This window comes from Acanthisitta chloris, unplaced genomic scaffold (assembly GCF_000695815.1).
Source record: "Acanthisitta chloris isolate BGI_N310 unplaced genomic scaffold, ASM69581v1 scaffold23839, whole genome shotgun sequence".
NCBI classification, from domain to species: domain Eukaryota; kingdom Metazoa; phylum Chordata; class Aves; order Passeriformes; family Acanthisittidae; genus Acanthisitta; species Acanthisitta chloris.
Window position 1 is genome coordinate 31,734 of NW_008692297.1, and position 15,787 is coordinate 47,520.

At 36.1% G+C, this 15,787-nt stretch overlaps 1 protein-coding gene across 1 annotated transcript in view; it reads left to right on the top strand.

The window, feature by feature from the left end:
* The window catches only part of SNTG2 (syntrophin, gamma 2), a gene marked incomplete at its 5' end in the record, with an annotated part of 37,345 nt that extends 23,334 nt beyond the window's left edge, over window positions 1-14,011 (top strand). The window contains 3 exons of the mRNA XM_009082614.1: window positions 1,199-1,291; window positions 5,202-5,312; window positions 13,880-14,011. Of these exons, the coding sequence (XP_009080862.1) occupies window positions 1,199-1,291; window positions 5,202-5,312; window positions 13,880-14,011 (336 nt within the window). The remainder of the gene's footprint in view (window positions 1-1,198; window positions 1,292-5,201; window positions 5,313-13,879) is intronic.
* Between the last annotated feature and the right edge of the window lie 1,776 nt (window positions 14,012-15,787).

A 15,787-nucleotide genomic window follows, 5' to 3' on the forward strand; every position in this document is an offset into this window, starting at 1 on the left:
GCTATTAACCCAGTGAATGCCATCAAGCTATTCCATATTACACCACCAGCAGAATCTTTTCCATGTCTTTTCAGAATCTGTCACATACCAGAATTAGCAAGCCTTAAAACACATGAAGAGAGTTAATTCATAAAATCATAGAATCATAGAATCCCATCAAGCTATTCCATATTACACCACCAGCAGAATCTTTTCCATGTCTTTTCAGAATCTGTCACATACCAGAATTAGCAAGCCTTAAAACACATGAAGAGAGTTAATTCATAAAATCATAGAATCATAGAATCATCATAGAATGTAGGGGATGGAATGGACCTTACAGATCATCTAATCCCAACCCTCCCTGCCATGGGCAGGGACACCTCCCCACTAGATCAGGTTGCTCAAGGCCTCATCCAGCCTGGTCTTGAAGAGTGCCAGGGTTGGGGCAGCCACCACGTCCCTGGGCAACCTGTTCCAATGTCTCACCACCCTTAGAGTAAAAACCTTTTTTCTCACAATTGACTTTTTACTGTAATGCTTATTCAGAAGTTTAAACAGAACTTCTGGGTTTTGTTAATAAATCAGATTTTTTTCCTACCTAACCTGAAAGGTGATCATAAAATTGGGGTATATATAGCACTGTCTAGAAAGTATCAGTGCTAACTGATGAGATACAGCTATTATTTCTTCTTACTAAATTACATGAACTAACATTGACATAGTTCTGTGCTGGCATGTCACCAGAGTTTACAAATGAAAAACCACTGTAAAATAGAAAGACTGTCTACAAAGTTTAATCAGACTAAAAGGTCAAGTAGACAGAATGTTTTTTCATAATTAGATTGCATTTAGGCACTTTTGCTGGAAGTGATGTCAGGAGTCATTAGTAGCTCAGGTCTAAGCAGTTTTCCAAAAGTTTGGAATAGTCATATTTGGTTTTGTCTGTTCTGCATTTATAAGGGATGGTTTTCAAGAATGTATTTTGGGCTTTTTTTGTACAAGAGTGACTTGAAATATAGAAGACCTCCAGCTGACAGATCTGATACTGACTTACTGTCAGAAGTTTTTTACAATTTTCAAACATAGTCATATGAAGCAGTAAGAGTGTTGCCAGCTGAATTTCTTCCCTCACAAATGACTTGCATAAAATATTATTTTTATATGATAAATGACAATGATGATTGTTTTGTCAAAAATCATACCTTTTGTTTTCCAGTCTAAAACATATATGTGCAGTTGGCAAGGAGATACCCTGTGTTTCACAGTCGACTTTGCTCTAGGATTTACCTGTTTTGACAGTAAAACAAAGGTAAGAGGAAAAGAAAACAAAATAAAACTCTGTATTATATTATTGTTATTGATGTTATCCGTTATTGCATTTTTTATGTTGATGTCCAATATATTTTCCTCAGTTGTACTGTACTTTTTATTTATATGGCACCACTGAAATGTAGTCAGTTTGACTTGAAAGGAACAATTAGAGTTGTGGCTTAGCATGTAAAGATAAATTTTGGAGAAGGATATAAAAAAAGTAATTTCCTTTTCAAGTAATAAAACCAAAGGAAGGTTATATTTAGCAGAGAACTTGGTTTGTTATAATGGAGAAACTTCAAGATTCATAAAAGATTACAAGACATGAAAAAAATGAAATGTCACCTTATTCTATTTGTTGTGAAGCTACAGATATAAAATAGGATTAATTATTCTTCCATCATAAGAAATTTAGGCCATGTCTAAAATAAGCAGAACAAGGGCAAATGATTTTCAAAGTCATAATCTAAAAGATTTAAATTCACTTATCTTGCAAAGCAGTGGCTATGTAGAAAGTGCCTACAGGGAATGGTTATGATACATAAACTTCCAAACCCTGTCTATAATGCTACTATTTTATATATACTCATGATACTTTAAATTATTCTAAATGGATTTGAACATTTTTGACAGTAGAAGTAAACATACATACAAAAAATGTTTCTACATTAATAGAACTATGCAGTAGATCTGTCCTCTGAAATATGGTCTTCAGCTCTGAACTGAAAGGATTTTTCAAATATATATTTTAAAAAATTTAGTCATTCTGAGTTGAGGGAAGACACTGCATTTTGAAATATTGACACAGAATCTAATTTTTGCATATTGGTATTTTGTGGGTTTGGGACCAAAATGCACAAGTCTATGAAAGTCTTTGTGCAGAGAAATAATAACCAAGATCATTGTTACTTGAAAATTTAGACTAATTGCATTAAGTGTGTTATCCTATGAAGCTGCATAAAATTTCAGGAAATCTGTTTGCATACCCTTCTCTGCCTCAGGTGACACCCCATTCTGGAATTGTGTTTCTTGCACAATTATGCGCATTTTGGATGTAGCCCTAAATTAACTATATAAAGTAATCTCTCTAGGCTATAGAAAGTGTTTCTTTTAAATGTGAAAATTGATTACACGCACTCCCACCATTAAAATTGTAAACTTACTCTATTGAAAGGATTTTGTGCCACACTGCTTACCTTTAGTATTGATGAGGATTTACATGAACCTTTGTTGCTTACCTAAGAAGAAATAAGGAAACCATCAGATATATTGATTCTGTTGTTAAACTTTAAAAATTACGAGGAGCTCAAGTACATTTATTGTTCATTCGTGTGAGAGATGGAGATGTTGTCTGCATCCTCCAGCCTGAGTGAAGCAGTATTGGGTGACTTCTGCAGTTCATTTGCTTCCTGTAATTGTCAGCTGGAGTTCACTGTGTTGCCTCATATACATAGCTGTTTCAGAACATTTCCTACCAACAGAGTAGATTCCTAAAGTGGTCAACCAATTAACAGGTCATTAGGGACATAGAAATTTTACTGAAGTTTTTCAGGGTTTTTGTTTTGTTTTCATTTTTGTTTGTTTGGAGGGGTCTTTTTGTTTGTCATGATAATGAAAAAATCAAGGTCTTCCATTGATGTAAAGAATGCTCTTACACCACAGCAGGTGTTCATACAGGCTTCTTAAAATAAAGGCTAGTTGCCTGTCTGCTCTGTGACTCTAAACCTGGATATCAAATTCTGGAAAACCAGCTCACACATTCATTGAGAAACATTCTTTTTTACAGTCTGAAAATAATATAAAAGGGGCCTTCTTATTACAGATTCTGAAATAAAAAGCACAAGAACTTTTGCTTTGAAGTGTGGTGGGATGACACTGGCTTCCCTCCTGAGCTGAGCAGGGGAGAGGAAATATAACAAAAGGCTTATGTGTCCAGAGAAGGGCAGGAAGAGATCACTCGCTGATTACTGTCATGGGCAAAACAGACTCCATTGAGGAGTTTAATTTAGTGCCAATCAAATAAGCATATGCTAATGAGAAATAAAAAACAAATCTTAAAACATGGGTTGTACAGGAAGGACTGCTCCAGCGTGTGCCCCGGGGTACGACTCTTCAAGAACAGCACCTCCTCCTTCTTCTCCTTCTCTGATCTTGGTGTCTGCAGTGTTGTTTCCCTCACATGTTCTCACTCCTCTCTCCAGCACAAGAAATATGTGTCTTTTAGAAAACTCTTTTCTAGAACAGTGTTGGTGGATTCTTAAACTTATTTGGAAGCGTTACTTCATTCCCTACATGTTTCGTTCCAGGGTCATCATGGGCTTAACTCATTTAGCTTTTATCTTTTTGGACTCATCACAGAGATACTTTTGTAGCCTGAAGCTGCTTTATATCTCATTGTAGAGATTCTTTTTATCTTGTTGGCTTGGCCAGTTCATCTTCCCCATCCTGTGCCTCTGGCCGCTCATCCAAGATAAAGGCATCCCGAAGTGCGCATTTTCCTCCATCTTCCAGAGCTATCTACATCTCTTATTTTCCACTCAGTGTCAGCTGTTGAGATGATGACTCCACAAATGCCTATTATTCCTAAATTGTTCCTAAGTTTTTCTTTCATCTCCACCTTAGCTGTTATATTATATAGCAAACATTCATCTGTCCTGTTTAGTGCCAGACTCATTTAAGCATTGAACACTTTTCAGGTGATCTAATTAGGCCCTCTGGACCCAGTTAAAATCGGTTCATGAATGTAAAGTTTAAGCAGCATCACAGTGGTGTAACATAGTTAGGTTTTTCTTCATCTGTTTTATTTCTCTAAGAAGTCAGTGACATCTATGTCTGCAGGAACCAGGAGAGTTTTTTATTTATAGGGCATTCTCTTTTAAACTATGAAGGGTCTTCCCTTGTAAACTATGGGTAGTGTTCTGAAGACCACTAGTAGCAGTGATCTACATGAAAAAAATATTTTGAGAAGGTGCATCTGGAAAATGGAACATAGGAAACTTTTTTCTCTGTACTTTTGAAATAGCATTTCAAGTATTTAAACTGTGTCCAGGGACTCAATCACATTTCAACATGTGCACAGAATTTTCATTAAGATTATAGGCATTAAAGGAAACATCAGCAGAAAGTCTGGATGCAAGTTCTTACCTTGTGGTTTTTTAAATTATACATTTTCAGACAGCCAATAGAAAAAATTCAGATAAATACAGAAAATTACCTTGGTTTCAAAAATAATTTCCCAATATTTGTTTTTAAAAAGTATCTCATAGATATTAAAGCATATCTGCCAATCTAGGATATGCCAACTGTAGGAAGATGCCATACATAAACCTGTAGGAGACCAAGAAGCCTGGAATTCTTATATATTTTACAAACACTATGTAATGTAGAACACATTTTTGTGGTGTCTGTGACTATATTCAATAATAATATTTTTGTTTTTCTATAGTTTATTTGAGGATTTCAAACCATGGTACACACATCAGTAAACTGAGCTTTGCAACATCTGTGTAAGACACTATTATCTATATTATTCAGATGAGCCAACTGAAGTATGAAGGCCCAAGATATGTCATGGAATGGTGTTCATAATGAAGCCGATGCAAATATCCTCATGGATCTTTCTGGAATTAAGCTTTTGCCATGGATCTTGATATTATGTAGGCAACTGAGACACAAAAAATTCAGAGAAATTTTTAAAATTTGTTTCATTAGTGAATATTATTATTGTATCATTTGCTTTCACATAGGATGTGGAACTGTTAATTTTATTTGCTCTGCCATGAGCCTGTTAGGATGCATTCTATTTACTGCTTTAATGCTTTATCTTAATACACAAACCTTGATCATCAACCTATAGTTCTAGGTAAGAATATGTAAAAAAAACCTTAATCAAACTTCTCTTTCTTTAGAATGTGCTCTGGAAGTTTAAATTCTCTCAGCTCAAAGGCTCTTCGGATGATGGGAAAACAAGAGTAAAACTGCTTTTTCAAAATCTAGACACCAAACAAATTGAGACAAAGGTAAGCAGCATCCTCTTTGTCTGTTTAGTAAAACATGAAATAAAATTGCTGTTAAAGCATCAGAAATTCCATTTACTACTGCACATACATATAGTGAATACATCACAGTTTATCTTTTCTTTCCTATTCTCTAACTTTACGATAAACGGAAGTGGTGTAGTACCTATAGATTTAATTCACTATTTGTACAAGCCAATTACTGAGTTGGGTTATGATGGTGTTTTACTATTTCAGAAGGATAACTTCTGGGAATTTATTCCATCAACCTATAATATATATCTAATACCTAAAAAGTGCATTTTAAAAAAAAATAAGGAAAAACCCCACTATATCAGTGCATATCATTTTAAGCTGCTATATATGTGGAATTCAATTTTTAAGCACATATGTGCATAAGGTTTACCAAAAAAAAGATTATATAACATTTATTAGCTTAAAAAATGAGAATATTTTTGCAAGAGGCCAAGCAATTGATGAAGCCTATCAGTTTCACTGTAAATTAAGAGCATTCAATGCTTTGCAGGATATGGAATTGTGGGGACGTCCAGTCACTACTGCAGATGAGATATTAGTCATATCTCTTTTTTATTTTTTTTAACCTAGAAATTATCAAATAAAATTGTGAAACTTAGAATTCAGATTCCCAACTGAACTTCAGCAGTGTCTCATTTAGGATTGTAGGCATATGGAGGTTTGGCTGTAATGCTGTCATCTGCGCTGATTCTGCCTGGTGACCCCAAGCTTGCTGCTGAATAAATAAATAAATAGATAGATGATTTTTCAATCATGTGGTTTTAAAAAGAATGAGAACTTTGGTGTGATATGACAGAGAAGAGAGGAAGGTAAGAGTGAGGTTCAACTGGGATTTGGTGGACAAAAGCTAATGAAAACAACAGAAGAGTATCTGACAACTTATGAAAATTCTCACATATTCTGAGCTGGAGTTGTACAGGTTAAGGTCACTTATAAAGTGATATTCTTCTATAGTGATCATATACAAAACTATATATTACCTATCCTTCTAATGTTTAAAAAAAGTTTTAAGGAGAAAATCCCTAACCTCTCTTATTTATCATAGTTGCAGCAAATGCAATGCCTTTCTTTGTTTATCTGTATTAGTAAATTATTCAGTATTTAATCAGCAAGCTCAACCTGAGTTGTCTTTTGGCTCTACTGAAAAAGGTATTATAGTATCTGTTACAAAAGGTACAATACTATAATAATTTGTCTATAGTAGCAGGCCATTTCTCACAGTCCTCCTTGGAGACAGAAAAGGACTACTGTCTTCATTTTATATGTGATCCTCTGTTGCAGGAAGCTCATGTAACTTGTTGCAGGTCAGACAGGAAGATTATACTGGTGCAGGAGCTATAATGTGTATCAGTGTATTAAATAATCAGATAATCCATGTATGTGATTAGCCAAGGAATATAATTCCATTGCTTGTAATGAAAATCTATTACTTTAATACTGAATCATTTTATTGCGGTAAACAATCTGATATTTAAAATTTTATTTTTATTTTTGTGCTTACTTCAATTGTTTTTAACTGTTCTTACCTGCATTTTACTCTTTAGATAGAAAATATGTGAATTTTAGCATTTTTATGAAGATTTGATTTTCTGTAAAATTATTATAAAAGTGAATCCTTATGGTAATTTTACAACAGATTTGTAATCGGCAAAGTTTTCATGAATATTTGTGAGGTACCTTGAACATATCAGATGGAAGATGATATGTGGTTGGTTCAGACAGAATTCTAGGTCCCTAATGTACCTAAATGTACATGTGCTGTAAATGTTGGAAGGTCCCAGAAAAAGCTCATTAAAGGCCAGAGGAAAGACTGATACCAAGTTGCTGAGGATTTATCAGGATTTCGGTGATTATATCTTTTACCACTGCCTCTGCACAGCGCAATGCATGCACTAGGATTTCACATTAAATGGGATATAGTTGTGCAGCCTCTCCACTTCAGATAACTGGCATATATATTCAAGTGTATGCCCACCACTTAATTCATATGATTTCTTAGACTTCTGAGTTACAGGCTAGTTGGGAAATACCCCATACTAATACCCAGAATATAGTGCAGTATCTGCCTCTGCTTATTACATGGGAAGAGATTTCATAGAGCCAGATGGTGTTCTATAGTGAAATGCAGCCGATAATGGGAAACAAAAAATGTCATCAGATAATAGAGGTTTCATTTTTCTTGAGTAAATGAACCACAATGTACAAAACAAAGCTTGATGCAGATGACTTATGTTCCAATGGCAGAAAACTGTAGAGTTAAGAGTGCAAAAAAAATTTTCCAGATTATGTGTAATTTTATATGCTTATAAATTCTTGGGGGAAAGATAATCACATTTGGGAATTCTATTTTTGTATGTTGGCTGCCAGCTAGAGATTATGTTTCTTCTCCTTTTATAAATTTTAAGCCAAGTACTTCTTCTTGTGCACTTCAGTTTTAGGTGAGCAATACATTCTTCCATTTAAAGTTTTCTGTTCAAAGGGGATAATAAGGCCAAGATCCCTGCCAGTTGTTTCTCTTTCAGCTCCTTCATATTCCCTACAATTTCTTCTCACAGTTTTCCACTTCAGTACATCCCTGAACTTACCCTGCCTTTAATACTGAGAAATTCCAAGTAATCTTAATAATAGTAGATATTCTTTACCCTGAATCTTCAAGGTTTTTTAAAAAAACAAAAAGTTAAGATTAATGCTTTCAGGTTTGTATTGATTCTTTATGTCCCTTAGCTATACTGTAACTACCTGGAAGATAAGACTTTTTTTCTCAAGCATATTTTAATTGTTCATTTCCATTTTCTTCTCATCTCACTTGGTCTCAAATACTTATTGAAGAAATAAAAGAAGTCATAGTTTCAATAGACTATTGTGAGCTGTATTGAAATTTCAACTAAATGTTGCTGGCCTCATACACTTCTTGTCTGTTGTATGGATAACTTAAGAGCCCTGCATATTTTTCTGGGTGCATTCAGCATGTTTTCTTCACTGACTTCAAGCCTCGACTCTTCTGTAATTTTAGAGGGGTGCAGTGGTACGATGTGATGGGACTTGCAATAAAATTGCAGCAGTGTTGCAGTAAATCCTTCACAGTAAATCATACTTTCTAAAGGAGATGTCAGCAACCTTTTTTTCCTTTGATTTACTCTATTCATCTGAAAGGAGATTTATTCCATATTAGTCCTGTTGAGAGATATGGCAAAAAAGAGAATGCAAACAGAGCTCTTCCTATACTGCTACATTAGTCTCTATTATCAATAAATCATAATCTAGCACTCAAGTGCTTCTGTTTTTATTAATGTGGGTCTTTTGCTGCTGAAGTCTGTCAGTTTATTAGTGAACATCATGAGATCTTGAAAATCATTTGATGCATAATGGTAGATAAGAGTTAAGATTCTGTCTGTGTGACAGTATTGGATAGTCTGATTGCTGTTGGAAATTTATTTTAATATTTGCTGGAATGGGTGAATTTAGTTGGCTGATTTTAGACGAACATCTACGGAATGACTTTTCAGATGAGCTTCTTGTGCACTGGCAAAGTTTGCATCTGCCAGTGCAACATTTAAAAGTGTTTCAGGTCTAGCAGTCGACAGTGGCATTTGGAATCACTCAAGTTGAAAGTGAAAAGCCATCTGACTCTTCCATATCCCTGTTAAAAGACTTAAGTGCGATTGAGAGAGAGAGTTGCAATTATCCAGCACTGAATGTTGGCATCATAGATCTGGTTCTTAGGCTTGCAGGGTAGAACCAATATTTTAGCTTATCCTTCTGCTTTTTTTTGCAAACGACAGTCACAAAGAGGAGGCCAAATAAAAGTTAGTAGCTGAAGAAGCATTCATACCATAGATGACAATTTATCTTTGTGTTTATAACAGTATTGACAAGCTGTGCAACACTAATATATGTATTCTTCTCATCCATGATATGACAACCAAACTCCAGTATACTTACTGAGATATAGAACTGAATGTAGAATTTCATTTTCCATTTTGACTCCCATGTTTTCTGAAGCTAACACCTGGATATCTTTATCTGTTCTCCTTCATTTACAAAAAATACTATTAGCATTTCAATCTGATTGGAAAAAAAAATTCTCAAGAATACAGTGGTAATAGTTGTGCTCTTTTCAATGACTAATATTAAACACTGAGGCTTACCAATGTCCTTAAAGGAGTCATGAAACGCACAGGGCACAATGACACTATTTGTCAATGTCTCCATTATTTGCCTTTTATGTGATACAGGATCATGTCTTGTTCAAATAGTGATTCAACAGCTCTCGGAAGTAATCAATAAAATTGTGTGCATGGTAATGATGCAACAGGCCTGTCAAGCTCTTTATGATATGTAATCAATCCAACTCTCCTAGGTGGGTGGATGAAACAAGAATATATATTGTTCTTCCTTGGCTGTGCACATACAGTGGAGGTCAGTGCAGCGTGCTCATTTTTTATATTCTTGGTACCAGCAGGGAGTTTTGCAGTCTTATCCTCCCACTGTTTGAATCCATTTTTTTGTTTTCTTCTCTTGCTCCCTTCCTTCTAGTACCTTTGTTGTACTTAATCCACCTATTAGCATACATAGAGTAAACTGAAACAGCTCTGGTTATCAATATGTTAGACATGCACAGATTCTTCTAAGTAACACTTAATTAAAGAAAGAAAGCAGCAATCACAGATAAGGGAAGCAAACATAGGGGTGGTGTTAGATTATATAGTGCAAATAAAATGATCAGTTACTCATCTGCCTGGCTGAGTACAAAGAGGAATGTTACTTTAAAAACTAAAATTATCAGAGCAATATCTTTGTTTGAAAGAAGTGTCATTGGTGTATTTTCTGGGAAAAATTCACATTATATTGTAAAACTGAAGAGGCAAAATTACCACCCTTAAAACTGTATTCAGCGTAGCATCTTGCTAAGAGGCATATTGTGTCCAGGTCCTCAGGCTATGAAACATCTACATTTTCCCAAGTCAGAAAACCATCCCTATCTTTTACTAAATCTGTATTTCCAAACTAACCCCCAGTCCTCTTTCCTTTTCCCTGTTGTATTCTATATGCAAGCTATATCCACCACCAGAACACCAGTTCTCTGAGCAACCTGCACAAATCCCTGCCCCAGCTTCTGCTTTGGTTATGTGTGGTTATTCTTGAGCATCTGCACCTGGCTAGCCAGCTGTAGGATTGCGAAGGCAGCATCAAACATCCTTCAAACACAAAACACCACAGACTTACCCCATTTATTGTCTCCTGGATCAAATACTGCTATGATAAGCTGCATTTCTGGAAGCTTCTGGTCCATGAGGCCTCAGGGGAATACCACCTCTCTGATACCACCATAGCTGACCACATCTAACTAAGCCCTGCAAGATGACACCTTCAGAGCTCTGCTCCTCTTTTATGATCCCAGATGATCACTCACCCCCATGCATAACCTAAAATAAAACAGTCAAATCATAAGAGACAACAAGAGGAGCAGACCAGTTAGTAAACTGCTTGAGGAATGCATATATGCCACCCATTTAGCTTTCCAACTCCATTGCAACTTTCAAAATTAGCACCCCTCTTGAAAATAATCCCCAGCTGAGGGACCTTCAGTATAAACTGCAGAAAATAGTGTTGTCTTCATATCAAATGTAAGTTTAGCAATACTGCTAGTCTTCCAAGTCTATGTAGATTATATCTTAATAGAAGTAAGAGCACATTAGTATCTGAAAGATTATTCACAACAGATTAGACAGCTTTTTTCACATACACACAAGGGACTACTGCAGTTTGATCCATGCTCTGAACCATGTTAGGAAAAAAAAAGGACTCTGCAGAAGGGACATTGGAGAGGACTGACTCCCAGTGATGAGTCACTCCTGTCTTTGCCCTTTTCTTATCCCAAAGCTCTTTAAATAGCATTGTTAGAGCAATCTGAAATCTCGCCTGTCTGTGTTAGGTTACCTCTGTTTGCTTATCTCCATAAACCTGTACAGATTAGAAGTGCACAAAGCCAGAGCAGAGAAATGGAAAGCTCTGTGAAGGGCTCTCTTGTCTTGGTTTGTTTGGCTGCATTCAGTCAATGTGAATGTCTGAACCTGAGTGAAATTTTTGGGTGATTTCACTTGATTTTGAAACAAATCTAAGATTATTGAGTGGTCTTACATTTTTTAATTTATTGGTTTTGAAAATGGAAATTCAGGAGATGTCAACCTTTCACTTGAGCCAAGAACTGATATATGGAAGCCTGTATTATTTCATATTGAGTTTTATTTAATTAATAATCATAAATATGTGCATCATTTTCATCTTACAAAGCTTAGATAATGAGGGTTGAATAATTGCACTGCTGTGGTTTTTGTCTGAAAGTGTTTATATTCATTTATATTAATATTTACAGTAAATATCTACTGTCAATACAATGTAATTGAGGAAATTTATTTCCATACTTGCTTCAGTCAAAACACAAAAAACAGGGGCTTTATGCCCCCCAATATCAGGATAAAGATTACATGTGCTTAAATTCCTCAAAGGATTTTAATCAACATTCACATTTTCCTCTGCTCCACTGTGGCTTCTCCATATTTTGGTCCCTTCAGGGATGTTATCTGCTCTGACATGGAGCACCTCCTAGTACATTAGCCTTGGTGCATTTTGCGGGAATTTTGTGCCCTTTCTGACATATATTTTCCCCTAGGTACCCGTACCTCAGCTGGGGGTTCAGCCATGCCATGTGATGCATTAGTTGGAGCTGGCTGGAAGCAGCTGTGTATGGGACAGGGCAGCCCTGGCCTCTCCTGACAGAGGCTGTGCCTGCAGCTCCTTCCACTACCAAAAATTTCCCAGTTATACCCAAATTAGGGTCACAAAATCAGGCCCCACAGTACTAGTGAACAAATTAAGACATTCATTAGTAGTCTGACCACTTGTGCCTAGTAAAGACATGGTCTTAGATAGCTAAAAGGTGTGATGGTGAGCTTTTCTGGGACTATAAGTTTGAATTCTAAATACTCTTTTGAGGCAATTTTGTTTAGGAGATGCCCTAAAGTACTGTGATAGAAAAAGCAGAAGTCCAGTGCTTTGCTATTTGTTTAAAGACAAGCATGCAAAGTGTGCCTCAATAAACTACTATGTAGCCAACATATGGTTGAAACAGTCTTCCCCCAAAACCAAAAACTGTTTTAAGTGTCCTCAAATTATATTTACCAGCTACAGACTTTACACATAGTACTGTCATGTAAACAGAGAATGTTTCTCACTTATATTTTTTGTCATTTTGTCATACTATCACTTCATTTCTGTTTCAGGAGATAGGGAAAAAGAAATGTAACTTGTGCACAGAAGATGAAATAGGTTATAGAAAGTCAAGGAAATCTGAAAACTGAAGTAATTAATTCTGCCTTTCTTCATGAATTATGGCATACGCATTTCATACCCAGCCATATTTCTATCTGCAGACAGTGATGTGACTTTACCTTATCTTCCACCCTGCCTCTGGCCTCCCACCTCTCCTTCAGAGGCTGACAAAGTATGTGTCCTCTTCATCCTCCCTGGCTGTGAATTGGTATCCCATCATCCCCAAACAGCCTTAACTTGTCAAATACTTTAATCATGTTCAACAAGGTGAAGTGCCTGGTCCTGCACCTGGGTCACAACAGCCCCATGTCTTGGGGAGAAGTGTCTGGCAAGCTGTCTGGTGGAAAAGGACCTGGGAATGTTGGTCAACAGCCAGCTGAACATGAGCCAGCAGTGTGCCCAGGTGGCCAAGAAGGTCAATGTCATCCCGGCTTGTATCAGAAATAGTGTGGCCAGCAGGACTAGGGAAGTGATTGTCCCCATGTACTCAGCACTCATGAGGCTGCATCTGGAATCCTGTGTCTAGTTATGGGCCCCTCACTACAAGAAAGACATTGAGGTGCTGAAGCATGTCCGGAGAAGGGCAGTGGAGGTGATGAAGGGTCTAAAGCACTAGTCCTATGAGGAGCAACTGAGGGAGCTGGGGTTGTTTAGCCTGGAGAAAAGGAGGTTCAGGAGAGACCTTATTGCTCTCTACAACTACCTGAAACAAGTTACAAGTGATAGGATGAGAGGAAATGGCCTCAGATTGTGCCAGGACAGATTTGGATTGGATATTAGGAAAAATTTATTCACCACAAGGGTTGTCAAGCATTGGAACAGGCTGCCCAGGGAAGTGGTGGACTTGTGCTGGATTAGTGGTTGGACTCAATGATCTTCAAGGTCTTTTCCAACCTAAATGTTTCTATGATTCTGTGTTACAATATTTGAATGTTCTTGCATGTTGACTGCTTTCATTGCCCAAGCTGAGTAAAATGTAAAGTAGCACAGAGTGAAAACTGAATTGACACGCAGCAATGCCAATGAACAAGGTATGGATTTACAGCTTTTAGTCTTAAGAGTTTTAACTTTACTGTTTCCTATAAAGATTCAAATTTTCATTTAAAATCCATTGTTGTTTGCTGACTAGTCTGCTCTGTATTTATGTAAAATATTGGAATATGAATTCACATTTTATTTTCTTTTTCTCTTACTTCTTTCAGGAACTTGAATTTCAGGATCTGACGGCAGTTTTACACTGTATTCACTCCTTTATAGCAGCAAAAGTGGCGTCTGTGGATCCAGTATTTATAGACAGTCAGAGTATTGCAAGAAAGTATATGTACAGTAACTGATACTAGATTATATGTTGTGGCTATGGGAAATAAATTATTTTCTTAAAGAAAGTAGTTATTGCATTCACAATATTGCAACTTTGTGATTTTATAAGAAGTCTATAGTTGTGTTATCTGTAACATTAAAAGTTCTCACGATCTGATGAATATTTTGAATCTATGAGTTAAGAAATACTAAGTCAAACTGAATCAGTTTGCCATCTTCAGCATTAACCTAAAATTCTAAGTGAACATTCATTCAGTAATATTTGTAGTGTCATCTTGATTTCAGCTCTCATGGTCATACATACTCCCCCATATTAGATAGAAATGTGGAATAACATTTGAAAAGTGTGTGTCCAAAATTTGGCCTCTAAATCTGTTTTGAAAAGTGCTGTTTGAAAAGTCAGTTTTGAAAAGGCAATTTCTACACTCTTCACTGTAGAAAAGAAATAATTATTGGAGACAACTGCTGTAGGAATTGAACTTTCATCCTGCTTCTGTATAGTTCCATGATCAGGTTCTTTTGAGCTCTGGCAAAACAGTAAATACTCTATTTCAGATCTTGGAAATTGTTTAAGCACACACTTGGCTCTAAGCATGTTAAGTAGCCCCAGTGTATGAACAAGGTAATGTTAAGTATGTATTTAAATATCATGGTAGATCAACTGTGAAGAGATTTAGACTCAGCTAAGAAGCCTGACTATAGGCACTCAGTTTTAGAGAACTTGCCATAGGGTTTTCTTATCTGTTAATAAAGCTTCCATGACCCATTCATTTATTCATTCATAGATTGCCTTGACATTATCCTTTTGATGTGATGCTCTGTAGGCTTGGAAACTGCTCCTTTAATAACTGGTTTTGTTTGGAGGCAGATGCTTCCAGTATAGGATGAACATAACAAAACAAGATTTTTCTGGGCCATCTACTTTTTATTTCCTACAGCTCTAACCTTGACTTATACTTAAGCAAAGTGGATTTTGTCCTTGCTAAGGAAATAATATGGTTTTACTTTTGACATATTCCTAACCTTCCTTCTGAAATCATCTTCTTATATGCACAGATAATTCTTCCTGCTATTGAAAAATGAGATAAAAGAAAGACATTTTAATCTTAGGGCATATTCCCTGTAAGTGATACCAAATATTGCAGGTTTCAGTGACAGAAGTCTTAGTTGTTCTCATTTGCAGTTTTGAGGCAGCATCGTGCAAATATATTTTTTTTTTTCAAGAAGATGAAACAATCAAAATCAGGCAAGAAGAGTAGTCTAAATAGATGCAATGGATAGGGAGTCAATTCATCAAAGTCCTCCCTAAATTTTGGGAGTCTAGTAAAGTATCCTGCTAAAGTAAAAGCCTAAAGTTACTGTATCCTAAGGAAAAGAGGTAGATGCCTTTAGAAGTTCTCAGGTGGGAAGTGTTTTTACATAAATTCGGTGCTTAAGTTGAGTCAGCTGAATTCTCCCCTTCTTTGCAGATGGCAATGGGTCAACAGGCACTTATTTCAAATGGATGCTTCTCTGTTCACCTAAAGTTTAGGCACAAATAATGTGCCTAATACAGGTAATTTGATGCTACCAATTTGATCCTACCAGGAGGTTTACTCATTTCTAAGTGCTATCCACAGAGAAATTAATTTGAACAGTGGGGACTCTGTTTGCAATTCCAGTGTTGTTTATGGTTCTAATGTTATTTGCAAGGAGGCATAGTAGTAGTGATAACTCCTGTTAAAACAATATTTAGCAAAGTGAAAAATATTTTTATTAATTGTAAATAAATATTTATAGCCATTATGGTA